General features: G+C 37.0%; 1 protein-coding gene across 1 annotated transcript in view; it reads right to left on the bottom strand.

Moving 5' to 3' along the window:
* Window positions 1-5,751: 5,751 nt before the first annotated feature.
* The window catches only part of ugcg (UDP-glucose ceramide glucosyltransferase), a 32,466-nt gene continuing 15,383 nt past the window's right edge, over window positions 5,752-22,834 (bottom strand). The window contains exons 3-9 of the mRNA XM_067398247.1: window positions 14,154-14,256; window positions 12,380-12,481; window positions 12,068-12,180; window positions 11,338-11,516; window positions 10,267-10,353; window positions 9,734-9,920; window positions 5,752-9,425 (exon numbers count right to left, since the gene is read on the bottom strand). Coding sequence (XP_067254348.1) covers window positions 9,255-9,425; window positions 9,734-9,920; window positions 10,267-10,353; window positions 11,338-11,516; window positions 12,068-12,180; window positions 12,380-12,481; window positions 14,154-14,256 — 942 coding nt within the window. The 3' untranslated portion in view covers window positions 5,752-9,254. The remainder of the gene's footprint in view (window positions 9,426-9,733; window positions 9,921-10,266; window positions 10,354-11,337; window positions 11,517-12,067; window positions 12,181-12,379; window positions 12,482-14,153; window positions 14,257-22,834) is intronic.

Genomic DNA, 22,834 nt, shown 5'->3' with positions numbered 1-22,834 from the left:
TAAATTATGCAATAACCAGTTTAGTGAACAATTACACACCCTCAGATGTATTTAGAAGGAAATTACAGGGACAAAGACCATAAGATAACATTGATAGTTAGTTTTTGTTGTTAGCTATTGCATTAGGTGCATTCTGGAGATAGACTTTGGACCCAGTGAAAGCAGAGTGGACAGCTTTCAGCAGAATCATCTTTGAGTTATTTATAGAAATCATCTAGATGTCTTTGGTTAGTGAATAACTGAGGGTGGCCATTGTAAATGTTGGCCTTCTGTCAGTGTTCTGAAGTGTTTATTCATGGGGCTAAACAACTGCCTTGACACCACAATGAGTAAGCCTATCATTCACTGTTAATGGAGAAGATAAATATGATGAACAACTCAACTGAAACACTACACACCTTTACGCGCAGTAGCCGACAATAGTTAAAGGAGGACTCAAGCCATATCTGGAGAACAGAATTTCACAGAAACTAGGGTGGGACTCTGCTAACTAGGGTAAGCAGCCATTTAGCAGCCACCCAGAACTCCCTAGCAACCACCTTGCAACTGCTTAGCAACACCTTACTAATGCAGCCATTCAGTACAACAACTGCATAGAAACTGCACTCTGAAAGCTACCCACAACACCCTAGCTACTCTGTACCAACAATTAAGAGCACCTTAGCAACTTCATAGCAATGGCCTACCATTCAGAACACCTATATATGTTACTGTTTATCCTGACATGACCACGGAGGTCGCCCCTGAACTCATTGCCTGTGCTGATACGACCCCTCTGTCTGCCCTGTTACAACCAAGGAGGCCGCCTTCGAACTTGGTTTGCCCTAACACGGTCATTGAAGCCCTGTTTTCACTAGTACGTTTTTGTTTTAACATGACGTTTTAAAATGAAAACGATCCTAGTCCATACTGGCATTTCCACTGCGTTTTAAGAAAAGATCGGCATCCACACGGCCGAAAATATGTCACATGACTATTCATGCAACAGTTGTCGATTGCTCTAATAACAGCTTGCATCGTGTGCATGTAGGCAGGTGCAGTATTATAAAGTTTAACTGCACAATGGCTGCTAAAAGGACAAAAAAAGTTAGCAAAGTATAGTTTACACGGTTGTTGAGGTTGGTCTGTTACTGAGCTATTGAGAGAGGCGGCTCTGGTCTGTTATTGTCTTGTTCCGGTAGCGTAATGTAGGCAGCCACACCTTCATTTTCAAAGGTCTCTGTTTTGGTCATTTACACTGAAACACAACCCCAGAGTTTTCTAACTGAAACGGGGTCTGCAGCGTTTCCAAAAGTCTCCATTTTCGAGGGTCGAAAACTCCGGAGTAGTGTAGAAACCAGGCGTAACCGCAGCAAAAGTTATGCGTTTTAAAACGAAAACACACTAGTTTAAACTGGGCTTGAGGCAGTCTATGAACTCCCTGCCAGTCAAGTTTGGGCTAAAGAGGCCGTTCCATCTGCTCCGCCTTCGTGGTCTCCAGGTCCAGGCTCTGTCATGATTATGGTCTTGTGTTTCCCTGTCTTTTGTTTAAGGACTTTCATGTTGAAGTGTTTTTAGTTCCTGTTTTTAGTGTCATGTTTTAGTTCCTGTTGTTCCCTTGTATTAATTATCTTGTTGACTCTTGTGTTCTCTGCCTGGATTTAACCTCTGTTGTTTTGTTTAAATAAACTCTTAAACTGCATCTGGATCCAAGGTGCTATTTTCTAAAACGGCCATGTTACAAGTAACACCTTAGTAATAGTGTAACAACCATTTAAACCAATTTGGCAATGGCATATGGAGCACTCTAACAACCACCGTCAGCACTGTACAAATGTGGTAACAACCATTGAGAATGCCTTAGAAATTGCATAGAAACACCCTGTTAACAACCCACAACACCCTAGTAATGGTGTAAAAACCTTTTTAAAACAGCTAAGCGGCTGCCCAGCAACAACCACTGACAATGCCTTAGCAACTGCATTGCAACCACCTAAAACACCCTACTAATGTGGTAACAACCATTCCGGGGTGTGCTTCCCGAGTTAAATGGGACTCACAACCATAGTTGACTAATGATGCTTTTGGGAAACGCATCCCAGAATGCCTTAAAAATGCATAGCAACACACTGTTAACAGCCTACAACACCCTAGTAATGCTGTATCAAACTTTTAAAACAGCGAAGCAGCTGCCCAGCAACACCTTGGCAACCACCCACAACAACCTACCAATGTGGTAACAGTCATTCCTAATGCCTTAAAAATGCATATCAACAACCTGGTAATAGTGTAACAATCTTATAGATTACTTCTAGATTTAGATTTCCTTGTCTGAGGAAGAACCACATGGCTTGAAATGTCACACTTTGGCAAGAACATGCAATAATTTTTTTTTAATTATTATCATTATTTTTTTTATTAATTGTTTTTGTGGTTTCAGGCCAAACACTTTCATTAAGCTTTTGGCCTGCTGGATGTGCACACATTTTGTCTAGGTTTTTGTTTAACAATCTTTTAGAACAATTTCACAACTACATGAGTTAAATAATAATTAAATTTATAATAAATATAATTAAAGTTAAATAAATATTAGATGAATAAATAGGAAAACAAATGGCATTTAAGAGGCAGATTACAGATCACTCATTTCCAGTCCTTAATGGGCCACAACACAAAGGTTGTTTGTACCAGCCTAAACAAACATTTTTGTGCAAATATGCTCCTGGCAAATGTCAGATGGTTTTTAGATTAGCCTTACACATTAAAATGATGTTAGCAATGCCTATAGGAAATTGCATTGAGCTCAACACTGAGTTTTCAGCAGGATGGCATTTTCCTCTTGTGGTGCTAGATCTCCATCCATGCCCTGTTCCTCTAATAATGGGCTGCAATCTAACAGAGAGCTGAGATAAGCACTGACAGGCCTCCTGCAGGCAAGAACACAGACCAGATAATACAACAGATATCACAAAGAGACATAACAGTGGGACATGAACTACATAAACACAGCTCCGGCCTCAGGATGCTGGAATATTTGTGCTTATGCTTCAGGTCAGTAAAACACAGACGGAGGACTGGGAGACCAGATGGTTGGTAACAGAGTTAGTAGTGCTGGGAGAGAGTAGTGCACATAACCTGAAGCGAATCACACACCTCAGCAAACACAGAGCACTGACCTGCAGCACACTGACATCCCTGTGCCTGTTGTGATGCCATTATTTACACAGATACGCACCGAAACTACTGGTCTGAATAGCTGACTGAAATCAAAATTGAAGGGACTAACAGGAAATTATGTAATAGACAACAGCAGCCAAATACCAAGCATTATCTAATGAAACACTACAATGTACAGTTCTGAAAAAAAAAAAAAAAAAAAAACTGAAAGTCATTCCAAACCTGTACAACCTTTTCTTTCGTCGAATACCAATGAAGATATTTTGTAGAACTTTTTTGTTCATGCAATGGAAGTCAATAGGGTCCAAAACCATATTTTAGACCCCACTGAGTTACAGTGTATTCTCAAAAAACAAACAAAACTTTTGTGTTGCACTTTTGGTGAACTATCCCATTAATAACAACAAATCCCTTATGAAAATTAACCATGGTTTTACTACAAAAAAACCCAAAACAAACTATGGTTATTGTAGTTAAGCCATGGTAACCACAAATTAGCCATAATTTTGCTACACTAACCATAGTTTGTAGTAAAACTATGGTTATACAAATGGTAATCAATACAAATACACTTTAACTATAATAAAACCATGGTTAAACCATGGGATGTTTTCATAATGCTGAACAGATCATAACTGCTGATCGAAATGTCATGACATTTTGATTCATACTCTACCATTTTCCTTTGCAGTGTTGTCTCCATATTTACGATTCTTTGTTGCTTAAAGCCGCGCACACACTCAATGATTGTAAGGCCGATTATGAATGTAAATTGATACTTATGACTGATCGCGCTCAAACGCGTCCAGTCAGAGCCAGTTGCGTTTAGTCTGCGATTACAGTCGGTGTTCAAATTCCATGTGTAAGTATATAAATCGGCTCCAGTCGAAGGAAACAATCGGTATGTGTGTTCAGTTCAGTCTTTAGGTGTGTGCCCGGCATTATCCGCTGCCTATAATGTGCTGGATCCTTCACTGGAAACCGAAATTAACTCACTCCCGCTAAACGTTTACTCTTTGAATTCTTGCACCTGGGAACAGTACAAGTGGACACCATTATGACTAAAAGTTTGCTAAGTAGGATTTCCTACTAAAGCAATTTGCTATCTGGTATCCATATTAGACTGGTGGGAGTGGCCATGGACGCATTATGCATCCAACACATATATCGCACTTGGCCCAGTGCATTATGGGTGTTGAAAAAAGGGGAAGACAGCAGCCTTTTTTCTCAGCTTTCTCTAGTCACAGATTTCAAGGTTTTTTTCTCTTGCCTTTATACTGTACAGGCAACCAAGTTTTGTTGAAAGCCCATTTTGCCAGTGGTGAGGTACCCCTTTAAACAACCATGAATATTTCTATTCTGGTGTCACCATTACCGTGTGCGTGAGGGAGAAGAACCAAGTCCAAGCCTTTTCAAGTCCACCTCTGACGTACCAAATACAGCATTTTAATAAACAGTACTTTTCTTAAGTGTTTGCCGTATGCGTTACAAGTAATAATTAAGCAAATGTACCATTTTAACAATTTTGAATGTATTGTTACACCCCTAATCTTTATCATTGCTAAGCTGTTCTGAGTGGGTTTTAGCACATTGACAATTAAGCAACCAGCTAGCAAAGTCGCAAAAACTTAACCCTGAAATCTCACTGATATTCTGATCACAGGTCCTTCCTTCATTCCAACCTGGGTAACAGCGCAGGACAAGTTCAACTATAAATGCCTCATTTTTATGGTCAGGAGTTTTAGAAAGCACAACTCAGTGTCTAACTTCAAATGATATACCAAGTATTAAGGTCATGCATAGATCCTGTGGGTGATATTGCATTTTACAGTTTTAAACATGTGATATGGTGCATGAATGGTGGCACACAAACTCACACAGGAAGTCAGAAAGAGGGCAGGGAACTAACTTGCGTCAGCTTGAAAAGAACTATTGTATTTCTACTGCGGCTAAAGGCCTGTTCACACCAAGAACAATAACTATAATGGTAACATAAAAAAAAATCATTCTAAAAATATAAAAAATAGCAGAGTCCGCACCTCAACTAGAATGATAACGGCACAGTGAATGAATGATTAAAAACATTGACAGCCAATCAGAATCCATTCGCGAGAGCTCAAGCTTTTAAAGAGGCAGACAACAAAACTGCAGCACGCTTAAAATAAACAGAACAATATCGTCCGCTGGTGTGGACGCTAATATAGTTATCATTCTTGGTGTAAACGGGCCTTAAACCAGACATGGGTCTAGTAAAACAACTCTAAAGGCCAGAACACATCAAGCTGACGCCGACGAACTAGTGGCGACGAAAGCAGACTGCGGGGTTGGCTCACGTCGGCAGCGTCTGTCTCCAAAGTTGCCAGTAGCAGTAGCTGAACAGCCAGTCAGAATGATCATATGGCCCGACGAGGTCGAAACGGCCGAAACAAAGCCGACGAGGACCAACTTCAGCCGACGGTGCGGAACACACCGAGGAAACTTAGTCGGCCGACGAAGAAAAACTGCCCGACGGCCGACCGTCGGTTTGGTGTGTTCCTGCCTTAAAGGTCACAATGAGGATCATACAGAAGAGATTCAGGTATAAAAACAGGAAACATGCACTTTTTATATTGCTTGACAAAGCTTTAATTTATCTGTAATTTCACAGTTTCCAGCTGTGGATTACGCATTCAGCATCAAGAGTACAGTACACAACACCTACAAAATAACATAAAAGATTCAAAAACTGAAGTCTGTCCAGCCATACCTTTACACTGCCAGAAAAAAAACAAAACAGAACAAAACTCATAGGGAAAAACAAAAAATGTACAACTTGATAAATTAAGCCTCAGGAAGCAGTGTATGTGATGGTTATCAACCAAACTTCATAAATAAACTGTACATCCTCTTAAAAAAAAAAAAGTTAAAAGCTTTTTCTTTGCACTTTTGTCAATTTACAGCACATAAAATAAAAGCGGTGGATCACAACTAGACTTTTTTTCTACTCTGATGACCATATGGTAAAAGTAATGTAGCAGTAGTTTTTTCTTGGTCACTTTGTTCAACCTTGAGTCCAGCGCTGTAGTAAAGAATGATCATGAGTGAAATGTAGTAATGTTACAATCATACCACAGGATGAGACACTTTTTTTTTTTTGACTAGTTGTGAGTAAACAGCTGCTGGTACTCAGGTTGACAAGTGCAGAACAGCCAGACATTTTCTCATGTCCACATGGCACCATACAGGTCACCAGTCTTCTACAAAACATGTTAAATCAGACAAACATACAACTGTACACTTATGGAAAAAAAAAGTCCAGTTCCCCACAGAACTTTACGATAATACAATCCTTTCAGAATTGACATATCAAAAAAGGCCATAAACAGCATATTTCCACAAACACACTCAGCATTCTCTCACAGCCACACAAAGAGGAAAAGTCTAAACAGGAAATTTACAGTGCATTGTAGACTTTTCGTAAATGAGGTGAATTTACAAGTTACTTTTTGACACAATATTTCACATGTATAAAATAAGAGCCAGCAGATATGGTTGAAAGTAAAGAGCAGAACTTGGATAGTTGCAGAAAAAGCCGGATTTCCCCTTCCCTAAATAAAATGTTATGGTTTCTACAGTGGCGTTTCAAGTGTTACCAAAAACAAAAAATAATAATAATGCATGTTCATGCAAACGTACATTCAATTTTAACAATGTTGCAGATCAACAACACATTGGGTCTTATTCAAGAGCAGAATTAATTTTAGTTAATCATAAAACCATTCTTAAGTAAAAACTTTACCTAAAACTTTTAAACTGTTCTACTGAATTCTTATAAATTGTAACCTTCAAGTGAATAATTACAATCAATTCCAATTTACAGAAGAATGGATTTACAAACTATTAAATTTAATGTAACAATTTACACAAGCATGGTTTAACAAATTAATTCCATGTAACAATTTAAGAATGCTTTTTTTCAACGATTTCATGAAATTTGTTCATGTTTCATGAATGAGGCCCATTATTTGTATGAGGAACCATTCATGTGAAAAGGTCAACAAAATATGAAATGTTTATTATACCACAACTGGACAAAGAAATGGGTTTGGAAGCTTGCTTTTGTTTCACAGCCTGAATACAGTATTACAGTTTATAATTATATGGTTATTGCAAACTGATATATCCCCGACTGTTAATACTTCAGCTGCCATGTTACGAACAAATGGCATTCATTTTGTGGCCTCATGCACAAAACACAAGTTTAAGTATATTTCCAATAATCAGCCCAAGTGTTCAGTAGAACAAACTTAGATGCATTCAAATTAGATTTAATAAACCAACACCAAAAACACAAACAATGGAAGGTTTGGCATTGGGCTAAAACAGTGTTTGTAACTTCCCAAATGACAGCTGATGGACTATGAAGACACACGCACACGGCTCACATCAGCGTGTTTTCCTGAATCACATATTATGGTTTTAGAATAACAATAAGGGTTGAACGGTCCAGGTAAATGAGTAGATTATCTGTATACCAATACTGCCAGTGCTGGCATGGGTACTTCACGATCAGCGCCATGATTCATGAACACACAGCAGCACATGAAGGCGGGCTAGTCAAGAAATGAGGAAAATGCAGAAAGAGCGGTTTAACAGCAAAGTGCTGGCAGTACAATACAGAAACAAGCAGTTCCTCAAGATACAACTGCAGAGGAAAAAAATAAGAAAAAAGGAAGAGAAGAATGTCAATTGTTTCGTGAATACTGTTTGACTTGGTGTAGATAAGGGGGTTTACGTTGTTGGGGAACGAAAAAAGCCAAAAAGCACACTGTGCGACTGAAAAATTTTGAAATGTCCCAGAGCGTAAAAGCAGATGTTTGGTTTTTTTTTATAATTTTGCACGATAACTCAAAAAAAATGAGTGTATATAACTTGAACTTCTCAAATTCTTAACAGAATTTGGTTTAATTGGATAAATGAAATGGTGTCGGACGAAATGTTTGGACAATTTAAAAGGTAAATCTGAGCATTTATATCCAGTCAAACATTTGCAGGAAAATACTGACAGAACTTCTCAAACAAACAGCGGCACGGGAAGAAATGTTTTAGCAAACCCTGATTCTGGTATGAGAGCAAATAGTGCAGAGAATGAAGCACAGGAAGATAAAGACCTTGAAGAAAAACCATGGTGTTGGCTTTGAAGAAGCCAAAATTATAACGATAAAAACGTTTTCTCTTCAAATGGCACTAAATTTCATTAGATATGCAATTAAATCGGCAGATATCATGTTGAGGATAACTTAGGCTCAAACTAGGCCTTTATACCTCTTGTTTGAATACTGCAGGGTGGCTGCAAAGACTGTACAAGCATGTACAAGCGTTGCGTCGTTTCAGGATAGATCAACAGTTACTGTATACGAACATCTGCCACAATTCCCTATGTATATGAAGATATTGCTCTGTCCAGTAAACATAAAATGGACCTGAGTGGATCCGTTTTGAGCATTCAAAAGTCCAAAAATGTATAAAATATGGCAAGAGTGCTGTTTGTTGAGAGCAACACTGTGATAAGCAAGTGATCCATTCATGCACTAGTGCCATTTTAAAAGGCTTCAGTCATTCTCTACCCCACTTTCGTGTCACTATAATGTTTAAAAACTGTACCGTTCATCCGAACACGATACAACGGATATGTCGCGATGCACAGTTGTTTAACTACCACTAAACATGTTGCAAGGACTTAAAAAAAAAAAAAAAAAAAAAAAAAAGTTGAATTTAGATGCGTTTTAATCAGGGTTCTGATGCCAGCTGAAGTGCCGCCTCGTCGCCAGACATCCTTTCCTCGTAAGTTTTCTCTTCTTCACCACTCCGTAACTTTTGGCTCATCTCAAATTGTCAAGAGACCTCACAGGAAAAACAAAAAAGCACCAAGGACATAAATAATCTATTCAAGCTTGCTAAAGTACCAGGATAAAAACTATCAGAAGTTGGAATAAAACCCAGAACGAAAAAAAAAAAAGAAAAAAAGTTGCAGTTCATTTGTCCATCTGCGCCCACATCTTCTCACAGTTCTGTTTCCATGTTTACACCAGTGCATAGTCCTTGGCACACGGTGCCATTTAAACATCCAAGATTTCCTCTGCTGTACCTCCGCAACGTAATCTGTAGCGTCCCGCCCTCCAGCTGATGGTCGGGTCCCAAAGAGCAGACAAGAAAATCTGAATTGTCATGGACTCCCTGATGAACCAGGCCACCGCATAGTCCAGCTTAGAGAAGGATGGAGGGCCGCCCTTTGAGGAAAAAAAAAAAAAAGAAGGGTTGAAAGACAATTACAAAAAGGACTGACGAATGCAGCAATTCAATATAAAATGGCTGCAAGGAATATGATTTTGCTTGTAAGGGTTATTAAAAATGAAAACCGTGTCCGTTTATAGACTTTCCTTGGAAAATCAAGAAAAATCCAATGAAGAAACAACCAATGTTTCTTCAGTAATGTGACATTTCTGAGTGGAATGAGTTTAGGGTTAGGATTTAAACCCAAAAAATAAGAGCCAGAGCTGAAATGCAGATTTGTTTTTTGCAGAACCTAGAATCTTACCTGTACTCCTCGGAGCTGAATGTAATCAGAAATGAACCAGGCCAGGCAATGGCATAGGAAAAACACCATGATGTCCCAGCGAAACACATGGTGGGCAGCCCAGCCGATGATAAGGCTTGCCACGAAGCACTCTGAGATGGGCTCAATGATGGTGGCTGGCAGCATGTTGATTCTCAGCTTGGCCCATCTATAAAGAGTGGATAACAATGAGATGTTTATGAGAAGCTCAGCAGATTTTATGCACCACAAAATGGGAAATGATACCATCTAAAGCCATGTGAAAACCTCATGAATGATACTGGATTGCATATCACTTAAAAAAACACCAATCTTGGACAAATCTAAATATTCAAGATATGATCCTAACAATGCTGCAGTTTAAAAAGGCACTGATTCATCTGCAATGCTATCAGAAAATTGCAAACAACAACAAAAAATAACCCAGTCTCATTACTACGCCGGAGGTGGTCCCATCAGGAAAACAGATTGGTTTCACTACCGAACATAAAAAGCTGATTGAACAACTGCCGTACCTGATCATGCGAGACTGGAATTGTGCAATGGAGTATGAGCCAGAATTCTGCATGGCTACCTGCGTTGCCATGGAAAATTTCCATCCTCTGCAAAAGAAACACCATATCATTGAACCAGCAAATAAAGGACATTTTTGCTGAGACTGATGGTAAAAAAGGCATGAGATATACAATTCTGAACACACGTTACAGGAATGTTTAATTCAAAACTAAACATTTGTCATCCTTTACTCTCCCTCATGGTGTTCCACATCCATATGACCTTGAGATGTTGTTTTCCACACAATAAAAGCATAGGAAGACCAGACTGTCAAGCTCTAAAAAGCCGTATTAAAGCACCATAAAATTGTGCATACACAATTAATGCAATTTTTTGAAGCCATACAATTTAAGGAAAAGATCAAAACTGAAACTATTATTTATTAAAAATCTTGATTTTTCATAATTTGATGTTTCTTGATTGATGACTGAAGCTCATTAACAGCCATTCACACCAAGGACGATAAATGTAACAATGACGATACAGATAGTGTTAGAAAAAAAAATCATTCCAAATATAAAAGAATAGCACTCCACACCACAATTATAATGATAATGGCACAGAGAATCACTAACAGAATGATTTCTTCCAGCTGATGAGTGATAAAAACACTAACAGCCAATCAAAAGCCTGAGCATTTAAAATCAGCAGACATCAAAACTGCAGCCTTTAGTCACACAAAGCTATTAGAAGATTTCGTATATATTTTATCTGGACAGCTTATATAACACATTTATGATTTTTTTTTGTGATTGCTGGAGCTTAGCCTCAAACACATTCATTTTTATTGTATGGAAAAGAGCAGCGGGAACATTCTGCTAAACATCTCCTTTTGTGTGTCATTGAAGAAATAAAGTCAGAGTTTGGAAACTACATGAGGGTGAGTTCATTACAGAATTTAAATTTATTTATCCCTTAAAAGGAAAATGTAATTCTTTATCAGCACGCTTCATTCTCTGACACAGGAATATATAAAAATATGATATCGTAAGCCATTAGCACTGTACTGATATTTAAACAGTCTGGCTAACCTGTCTGCGATGGCCTTGGCCATGAAGTAATCTTCAGCGATGTACTGAGCAAACGCAATCAGCCCGCCGGCCTGGTCCAGGACGTCCTTCCTCATGAGACACGACATCCCTGTGACGCACTTGATTCCCGTTACATTGGCTGAGATGTAGGAACGAGGATGTGACGTTCCAAAATAAACCTGCAGGATTTCACAAGGGACATGTTTAACTGTTTATATTTCACATAATTAATCTCTAAAGATTTGATGCATAAAGAATCGTATTACGTATGTAAACACTTCTGGCAATTATTTATTCTTATGCTTGTCAATTTAACCTGCTAATATATTGACTTTTTTTTTTTTTATGTATATTCCATTTAATTGCTCACTGATAATCATCAGAGAGATATTTAATAAGGAGAATTTACTTTTGTGCTAAAAAAAACTTCATAAATAATATTGCATTAATTTGGCAAAAGAGCTATAAAGTCCAGAGGCACAGAGGAGCTCCACCATATGGTGTCCCATTTCAAATTGGTGTCTACTAACAACAGAGCCACAACTAAGCAGTTTTATTGCAGCGTGACAGGACAGAACACCCTTCCTTATACACATAATACACGGGTACAATAAGCAATGATGTCGGTTCACAAGCAGTCTAATAAAACCAAAGCTTCCCAAAGCAAGACAAAGGTCTACGACACTGTTCCGACAAAGAATGTAGAAGGTTAGATGTGAAGGCTCCTGACCTGCTCCAATGTGGCGGCAAATCCTTGTCTGTCTGCCACGTAAGGAAGGCCGTGAACCAGTCCAACCTTCTCCGTCATCTGATTAGCCATATCAGTTAGAGTGTCTGGCTTCACTGTTGAATATTAGCTCATGATTAGCACTGACAGCATCTCAGAGTTGTACAAGGGTGAACCTCTTGAAAACATATCCTGCTAATTTTTCACCCCATTATTTATTTATTTATTTTTTCACAAGAAAAAAGTAAAAGTAAAGAATAGGCATTTTGTACAATATTCACCCTTAAGGCCAGAGCATAAGATGGGCAAACTTACCTCGAATGCCGCTGTCACAGATCCAGACAAGTTCATACCTTGCCCCTTCATAAGCTGGCATGAGGTTATTTATTTTTGGATTGATGCCAACTTTCTTACCTCCTAAAACAAGATAAAAGAGATATAGTGTCAAAAATAATGACCTCCATGAGGGCTATAAATGACTGAATAAAACGATTATAATCGTTAAACTTTGATTTGTTCAAATAAATAATTGTGGTTATCAAATTAGTGCCAATCAAAGTCACTCATGGGTCTCTTATATACACAAGTGTCTATAACTTCAAAACGAAATGAGATATTTTCACCAAATTTGGCACACATATGTATGGGCACACTCTGTGGACACCCAAAACAACTGGTGAAGATCGGGCAATAGGTGGCACTTTAACTGTCAAAAAACCTTTAAAAAACATTTTTTTCTTAGTAAATTGCCTGTATTGACTATAAATGGTCTTTTCCATCTGTGCTCCAAGCGCTTAGATGTTTGATAAGTAAAATATAATACCTTTTATGTGCTTAAAAGCCTTAAAGTGCTTGAACCCCGATAACTGCTGCTCGCAGCTATACTCAATTTAATTGTAACTGTCAGTTACAGATGTGTTCATAGTAAGAATGGCTTGAATAATATTCTAGATACTGAAATATATTAGAAAACATTTTAAATGTTAAAATATTTCTCATTTGGTCTAGTTTAGTTATGATAGGGTCCACATTCTAATTCCCAGTCCATCTGAATATTATAGTAATGAAAATAATGATTATTCCTTTTGCAGTTTTATAATGCAATCCTGGTCTCAGGTCTAGATAAATTCTGGTATCAGTGCTGTTTTAGTATTTATAGCTTTATTTTTATATTTTCAGTTTTCATTTTAGTATTTCTGTTATGTGCTTCTATAATTTTATAAATATTTTATACAAGGCAACTTTTTTTTTTTTTTTTTTTGGTTTTTCATCTAATATTTATATTTATTTCAATCAGTGAAAAAAATTTAATAGTGAATTATGTTCATACCATTTGAATTTAATTACAATGATATATTCAATTAAAATCTGTGACTGGAAATCAAATTGTACATTGATAACAGTTATATTTAATGACAACAATAATAAAATTATATTATATTATATATAAAAACACAATTAGCTTGCTTAACATGATCAAGCAATTTCGTAATAAACCAGAACAGCCCTAATATCAATCAATAAAGCAGATCCTCTTTAAAACCCGAATGCCTGACGATCATTTGACGATGAGGCCTCAGAGAGCACTAACGCGCAGCACGCTTTTCTGCCGTCTGAGTGGCTGGTTCAGTAAACAACTTGCAGATGTTTAAACCAACAAAACCTTGCAAACGTTACATGTTTTCTAACATGGCTTCAGGTTGATACAAAGCAGTGGATGACATGTCCAGGACCAATCTCCCATGACTGCTTGTGCAGTAACAGACTGGCTGAGGCAGCGGGGCGGATAACAGGACCCCGGAGAGACACCAGCCCCAGTCACCAGCTGTTCCTAATGAGCAAGAATCAATATCCACTCCAAAAGCTGCATTTGCATATACACAGCTGAGTTGTGGTGCACACGCGGGTCTCCGCGTTCCTCTTAAGGGACTCCTCAGAGACCCTGCCTTTTCCCTGCGCACGACTAAACAAAACTGACAAAGAGAAACCAATCCATGAGGGACAAGATGTACCTCAGCATGAAACTGCCTGATTTTTCTCCGTTACTGTCTTCACTTAACATAAAAAGAGATAATTATCAAAGACTTACCTATAAATAACCTGGCATCAACATTCGGATATTTGCCCAGAAGCTTCTTACAAACATCAATGGCTGGATCGTCATGGTCTTGAACACAGAGCAGAATTTCATACTGTGGGGAAAAAAGGCAGAAACAATTTTAAGCAACTCAGTCCATTTGTCAAAGAGAAAATATCATTAATGTGATTATGGAATAATAATACACTTGGAGGCTGATGTAAACTGAAACAGTTCAGACACGCTGGTGCTGTTCAATTCCCCATAATACAGCACAACATCATGTTGGTTTAAATTAAAAATGGCCAAATACGACAGTCTATCACTATAGTTAAATGAGTTTTCACATTATATTAATTTCACAAAGAGCAAAGTGGTTAGCCAATAATAACAAAAGTTATTTGCATTACCGTTCAAAACTTTGGGCTTGATAACATTTTAATGTTTTTAAAAAGAAGTCTACTGCTCACCAAGGCTGCATTTATTGACCAAAAATACAGAAAATAGGCAATAGGCTTTTAAATTGTAACATTTCACAATATTTCTTTCTTTTTTTCTGTTGGAACAGATTTTAAAAATATAATTTCTTCCAGTAATCAAAGCTGAATTTGCAGCATTATTACCCCAGCCTTCATGATCCTTCAGAAATCATTCTTATAAGCTGATTTGCTACTCAAGAAACATTTCTTACAATCAATGTGTTATTGAATAATTCATTCAAGAGATTCATTCAAAAAAATGCTGATTCATCCAGTTATGAAACAAGTGAAGTGTTTATGAGTGAGTCATTGAATCATTCATTCAAACCGATTTTTTAAATGTAATTTATTCAGATTCAATAAAACATTTTAAATAGACTGCAGCAATTAACATTTGTAAGAACCTCTAGTAAATGACGTTATTTTGTTTAGTTGTCTGTTCAGAATCAGTGAATCGTGATATCCATTTTAAACAAACAAAAACAAAAAAAAAATTCAATTTATCCAGATTCGTGCAGCTCTACAGCAAAGCTCTCACCTACGCTCGCCATTTTTCACAGAAATGTAAATAACAGAATAATGATACACCCAAAATAGTAATAAACACTGGGATGCTAACAGCATCTGCCAAAAATATAATGAAAAAAAGTGTTAAAGAGAATCTGTCCCTTATAAAGCATCAGAAAATTCAAAGAATCCACAAGCCTGCTCTGAAATAGTCACTCGATTTTCTATTGATCTTGCTCGCTGCATCTGAGCTGACAACACTGAACTTCCAGCACTCTATTGAATGTACCAGTAAAGAAAGCGTGGCAGGCCACATAACAAAAGCTTTCAGGAAAGGCTGTTTGAGGCTTGGAGTCGTACCAGGGCTAAAGTGAGAAAGAACAGGCCTGCGCTCTGACAAGAGACACCAGTCCCCCCTCTAGCCATCTCATAACACTCCATAGCGACCATGTTGCCATGGCTATGGCGCCGGACACGGGAGCAGAAAGACAAAGGGCCTTTTCTGTGTGTCCAGAGATGCGGGTATGCGACAGTAACCTCAAGCGGGGTAATAGTGCTGCACTGAAAGAGTGGGAGGCTTTTATTCAATCATTTATAGACCCGTCTGGGAGCAGCCCATCCAACTTAGATGCAGTGTAAGAAATCTGATGAACTGTGCAGAGATCAGCCGAGTCGCTATGTCTGTTTTGGCTGAATGAGGGAGCTTGTTAGACTAAACAACAGGTTGTGAAACAATATAACAGATGACAGCTAGTAGAATACTAACGTCAGAGAGTGTGAGATGGAAAAACAGGGAAAATCAAGTGTGCAATACATGCTTCATCCTCATAGATCTTGAAGACAGCAAAATCTAGATGCTTGTGTTTCAGGAAGTTACATTATTATATAAAACATAAAAATACTATTAAATACCTTACAAATGCAATTCACATGATCAATGGCTTGACACATTTTGTATGATGAACATTTTTTTCATTTCTGAATTAAACCATTTTGATATTTTTTGGTGCAAAAACGTCACCATCCTGTTAATATGGTTTGTTAATACAATTATTTTATTAAAAACTTAATATTTGAAAACATTACAACACAACACGTATGCAGGCAAGGTTTAAATTAAAATCATGTGGTATAACAATGAAGGAAAATGTACGACTTCACTTTCAAGACATTATATTTAAATTTGGTTACAAAAAACGTTTGTTGACATTTGTTTAAAGTTGGAACATGCATTTTAAACTAGATTTTAAAGAGATCTTTCCCCTTTCCTCTTATTTATCATTGACCTGTATATTAATATAAAAAAAATAAAAAACCTTTAAAAAAAAGCAGCAAAAACCCTTGTTGTGCTATTTCATTTGGAAATAAGAGAACAGAATCCTTACAATCTCAGTCAAACACAAAAGTGGTAATGAAAAGGAAGACCAAGGTTTCTAAATTTAACGGAGTAATCACACTAGAAAAGGTACAGGTCACCTACGGCCATTTTCCTGACCTCCACTGTCTGTTATAATCAGCATTTCTCCCTTTAAAAAGCCCAGAGCTAATGTCCCTCCTGGCATTATTAATTTAGAGGTCTAGGTGTCTATTCCAGGAAAGTTAATTGCCAAAAGAACACTGTTATTTCCTGCTTTCAAAGGAAGTTGAATGCCAAATGAGGAGTGGATTGGGTGGGTGGACATGGCAGGCAACATACAATATACTGTAGGGGAGGTGTGTCCGTCAACAGAATACAAAGACAAACACTGAACTAGGCAAACCACCATGACACACAGTAATCCTGGCTGCTGTAATGCAAAATGAAACAGCCACTCAAACCGGCAGATGACAAAACCTACTGCAAACATAGTGTTCTTACTTCAATGAGCCATATTGTAAGAGAAGCATGTTCCTGAATTCAGAAATGTCCTTAAAACATGCATCTAATCCAAGGACTTTGAGGATATTAAGCAGACCTCTCTATGAACATTAGCATGGGAATAGATTATGTTTGTTTGTTTAAGAACAAGTACGTATGCACAAGTAAATGGTCTTAATCAGCACATCTGGCCCTCATGATGTTCAGATCCAGATCTCATTCCATTGTGTTGGGTGCGTCATTTACTAAATTCCTGGGAGCCTGGACTGACCAGCATGTTTATTCAACAGATTTTTTTCAGACTTTCACAGACTCATTCAGAAGTTGACTGTGTTAAATTCAGCTGGATTTAAACATGGCAAAAATGTTTTTAACTCAACTGAGAGTAATACACTCATATTGGTAGCTGAAAACACAATCATAATCAAAAACTACTGTTTTGGTGCTCTTTAAAAGGTTAGTTCATTACTCACCCTCATGTCATTCCAAACCCGTAAGACCTTTGTTCATCTTCAGAACACAAATTAAAATATTTGATGAAATCTGAGAGCTCTGACTCCTCAACGGTTTACTTACCACTGTCAAGGCCCAGAAAGGTACTAAAGACTACAAAGGTTCAACCTTAATTTTGAAGCGGCGAGAATACATTTTGTGCGCAAAAACAAAACATTCAACAATCTCTTCTGTCATTAATCCTTACGCAGTTGACGCAGTAAGCACAGTGCAGGCTTCCGTGTTTACATCAGAACGCGACTCATTATTGGCCAGCTCCTTCGTCAGCATCACACGTACGTGTCGTGCTTCTCACATGATCAGCTTTTGCCAATACGGAGTCAGCGTTCGGACGTAAACATGGAAGCCTTCACTGTGCTTACTGCGTCAACTTTGTAAGGATAATGACAGAAGAGATTGTTGAATGTTTTGTTTTTGCGCACAAAATGTATTCTCGCCGCTTCAAAATTAAGGTTGAACCTTTGTAGTCTTTAGTACCTTTCTGGACCTTGACAGTGGTAATTAAACTGCTGTCTATTGAGGAGTCAGAGAGCGCTTGGATTTCTTCAAAATGTCTTAATTTGTGTTCTGCAAGAGAAATATTCTTTCTTATGTGTGTTCAATCAATGTTGTTGCTTATACAGGATTAATTTTGTTAATCTTACATGAATTACATAGATTTCCTTACATGATGTTTGCATAACCTTTAAATCATGAGAAAATTTTATTTGTTTGTTGACATATAGATATGTGTGTAGCCATTGCATGTGTTAAACAGATTTCCTATCCTTTATCGTTTTTAAGATATGTTGTTTCTGACAGAGGGAGATTTCAAAAAGTGCTAACAGTCTAAGAATGTAAGGGGGTGAACCGAAGGTTTCAAGCAGGTCGCTGCCCAAAAGAGGTTATGCCATACATGTAAGGGATAGATTTTGATTGATGAGCACGGAGATATACATGCTACTTTTTATTTTTATGTCTAAGTATTGGGTAACTTTTCTGTCATACATTTGGTAAAGACTGAGATATATTGTTTTGTATGCCTATCCATCTTTCTTTGATGTTCTAAAGCTAATCTAAAGTTTCTGTAGTCAAGGTCAGTTAGACCGAGAAGAAGTTAGGGAGTTAGATAAGATGTTCCAATTAAAAATTATTTACACACATCAGGTGGACACAACTATTATGGGATGTCGATGAACCGGAATATGTACTTATATGATAAAGGGAAGTAAGATGGCCTTATAATTTACTCATTTGTTTATCCAATCAATTTTGAAAGTCTTTTTATTTGTATTATTTGTATGATTTGACTGAATAAATATTCTTTTATTGGAGCCCTCTTGGTAGCTCTGTGAGGTACGTTTTAGTTGTAGTTACAAAGGTCTTACGGGTTTGGAACGACAAGAGGGTGAGTAATTAATTACAGAATTTTCATTTTGGGGTGAACTAACCCTTTAATGTGGCGTGACATCGCTGTTGCCGTCTCAGATCAAGCAAAGTGGCAGCACAGAGAGCAAGTAAAAGGATCATCTCTTCCCCTTTACTACTTGTTACAGCATGAAATAAACATGAATGAACATCAGAAAGTATGTTTAAAGATACAGTACAACTTACTGAAATCTGTATCATGTCTCATGTAAATCGCTCAACCACTGTTTCAACCACCGAAAAATGTCAATAAAACAGATTGTAAACAATTTGGCACACAATGTTACATTTACCTCAGAAAAGCCATTCAAAATGTGTTAATCAGCTAGAAAAATGAACTCTAGAGGAGCATTTTGATAAATATATGCACTATATCGCATATTCAGTTCTTTAATTTTTATATATAAAAACATCTTTCAATATAGAAACAAATTATATTGAAACAATGCCCAGCCCTACAAAACACCATGGCATTTTGCATTAAGCACAACAAAAGGTCTGACCAACATAGCCCTTGACATTCCAATGGAATTCTAAAAACTTTAATCACCTGCGTATGTGCATAAGGCCCCATCTTTCAGCAGTTGTTCTGCGTTTCCTCGCAGCACTTAATAAAACAATGTCCAACAGCACAAATAACTCTCTCCGAAGTAATTGGCTCCATCATGATAAGTTTCCTCAAGATATAATGTGTAATAATCACGTTAACGTGCTCAGCTAGAACTTGAAAAAGCCAGCTCTGCAAGCAAAGATTTGAAGAGGACTCAAATGTGAAAATATCCATAGCAACTTGCGCTTCTGTTGTGTGAAGTGGTTTTCTGAAATTTTTGCATCAAAGATCATATATATTTTCAATATACTTTGCTTGTCATGCATTGGAAAGGCGAATAGTGGTCAAACCCAATAAATCATTGCCAAAACATGGCATGGACCAATTTGTAGCTACATTTCTTCCACTATTTTTTTTTATTTTTTTTTTTAATATATAAATTTAACATAGCAAGTTATTAAGAACATTATCATTATTATAGTTATAATTATATAATTTTCCTGAACATATATACACAGGTCATAAATATCTTTCAGTGATGTATGAGATGTGGGATCCCCCAAATTAATCCAGGTCTGGCTTGTTCCAGCACAAATCAAGCCCTGCCTAGGAATCGCAAAATTGCAATAAATCGTTATTAATAATTATCTTTTCCTACCTTACATGCCAAATTACGATAAAAAAATGAGATTAAATGAGAAAGATTGAACTAATATTCAAACAAAAATCATTTTTCCATTTTAACTGAAATGTTTCTAGACATTGCCTGGTAGATGAGATTTTTAACCTAATTTATTTTGTGCATTATCTTGGTGGGAGGAAAAAGGAATAAAGAAAAGTCATTAATTATACCACTGTATGACCATGTTTAGGCAAGACAGAGTGATGGCAGTGCTTGACGTACAGTAAAAGATAAGAACGAGCGCATTAAACAACTGCCCTAGAGATAGCAGATATGCAATCTTGGGGGCCAAATTTCACAGCATATGCCTTGAAATGCTAAAATTGTGTCCTAAATATTATATTTTAATAGCTATGATGCTCAACTGTTGAAATCACAAATCTTGCAAGACTTGTAAACACAAAAGATCCATCATCCATCATCCACAGAAGGGTTAAAAATAAATATGTAAATTGTAGTTCTGTGGAATGCCTGTAATGTCCAGGAATTAAGTCAGGAACAAACATGCTGGGAAGGAAGAGACTTACTGGCATGTCTGTTGAAGGCAATTCATTATTTTTAATTTTTCCTTCCTAATGCACTTGAATTTGAGAGTCTTGGAACGATTCAATAGGACATGAAGCATTTTTTTAAAGCTAGAATTGGCTGAAAATTTTAATTCCTCTTGTAAATGCACAAGGCAAGAGCTTCATGGCATCTGCTTAAAAGAGGGAAGCTATTTAATGTCTCTGAAGAGAAATTAAAGATGCATTTGCACTTGTTTTGATTTGATTAGGCCTGAATTAAAGAACTGGAGAAATCGGTCTATATATGGACTCATCTAGTAATGCTGATGCAGTATTGGCTTGTGTGGTCTAGAAGAGATATTTCACTTTACACTATAAGTACATAGTATGAACATGGGAAGCAGGACTGTAAAATAAAGCGCAACAAAATTATCCTGAAACCTATTTAAAAAAATACTTCAATTCATAAGGCCAGCACAGCTGACTTTTAATGGTAAACTTTAATACCAAAATTTAATAAGCCAATGACATTTTTCATGTTACAGCCAATACTACAAATCTATCATATTTTGTATAAATAATTTAAAACTAAAATAAATTGTTTAAAATGCTACAAATGGATTTAGGCGGCATAACATTATAATTTACAGTACAAGATAACATTACGTTTCCAGTATGAAAAATAGATAATCATTTGCTTAAAATTACATTTAACAGTGTTATTAAATAAACATTTGTTTTTAAAGATTCAAGTGGCTTCTGCCATAATCTAAAATAGGAGAAATCAGCATGTGCAAATACCCGACATTGTACCAATAAAATCATACATAAATATCGGCTGATAATAAAAATGGTACCGAATTATTATGCTTCCATATCTACATATCTACAAAAAAGTTCCAAACAAAGTCAAAGCAGGATCAATTGTTGCGAGTCTGAGAATTATACAGACTGTCTGGAACACCATGAACACAGATAAGGAATAAGTCATCAGAACATTGCTTGTCCAATCAGAAGAATAGACTGAAACTAACTGATGAATAAAAAACATGTGATTGGTTGCGATTGTGTGGCGTCAGTAGTAGTTTCACATGCAGTGTGTACAAGGAAATAGCTTGTTTTGCAATGTGATTAAGAGGAAATTATTCAAAAGGGAAATTTTCTGGATGTCTTGACCATTTAGATGACTAGATCTGCTTCTTTCACAGTGGGTGCTTTAAGAAAAGCATTTTCACCTCCTGTTGTTCATTTGGGGAAAAAAAGAAAGAAGAAAAAAAAAATATCACAAGGAATGCTGCTAAACAGGGGAAGCACTTCCCCAATCCAACAAGGAGGAGCAGCAGAAGGAGGAATCAACATCTGGGCTGTTCAAACAACTGTGTGATGGGAAGTAGAGCAGAATATCCCATCTGCAGAGCTGCACGTCTGAATGCATCACTGCAGAAATAATGTACCCCGTCATGTCTGTTCATAACACATTGTCCCCAAATCCCTTGAGTGGAGCACAGGGAGAGCAGTGAAGGTTTATCTACCTCTATCAACAATAGAGTCATCATTAAACTTTGATCGGTAGGACAAACTAAAGAAAGTCTCGACCTTCAGTCACACATGACTCAATAATACCCATGTTTGTTCAGGCATTTCAGAATGATCAAACCAACATTTGAGATGCTGTGCAATGCAGTTGGTTCGCTGGTTAGTCCAGTTATCCAATCATATCCACTGTTGAGGCAAAGTCACATGAGCTTTTTGTTATGCTTATAGGGATTTATTCGTAAATGCGTTTCCATAGTTTATGCGTATATCTTCTTACTGGACAAATTTAAAAGCCTCAATTGAGCACATTTTGTATGCTCATTTTTAGAATTTATGCACATCTCGGCATTTCCATCCAAAGTTTTTTATGCGATATCCCAAAATGCGCATAAAAATAGGTGGATGGAAGCACAGCTATAAATAAAGTCTATTGTTTTGTAGTAATAAAGAGAATGAATTCTCCCTTAGATTTCTGCTTTTAACTCTTTCCCCACTAGCGTTTTTATTTTTTTATTTTAAAAATAAAAAAAAGCTGTCAGCCACCACCAGCATTTTTGATAATTTTCAAAAAAAAAAAAAAATAAAAAAAATTAATGGCCCCCAGATTATTTTGTTGTATTAATATCTGAACATGCAACATATCAAAAGAAAGAAC

This window comes from Chanodichthys erythropterus, chromosome 10, assembly GCF_024489055.1.
Source record: "Chanodichthys erythropterus isolate Z2021 chromosome 10, ASM2448905v1, whole genome shotgun sequence".
NCBI lineage: Eukaryota > Metazoa > Chordata > Actinopteri > Cypriniformes > Xenocyprididae > Chanodichthys > Chanodichthys erythropterus.
This window is presented reverse-complemented; position numbering and strand designations above follow the sequence as displayed.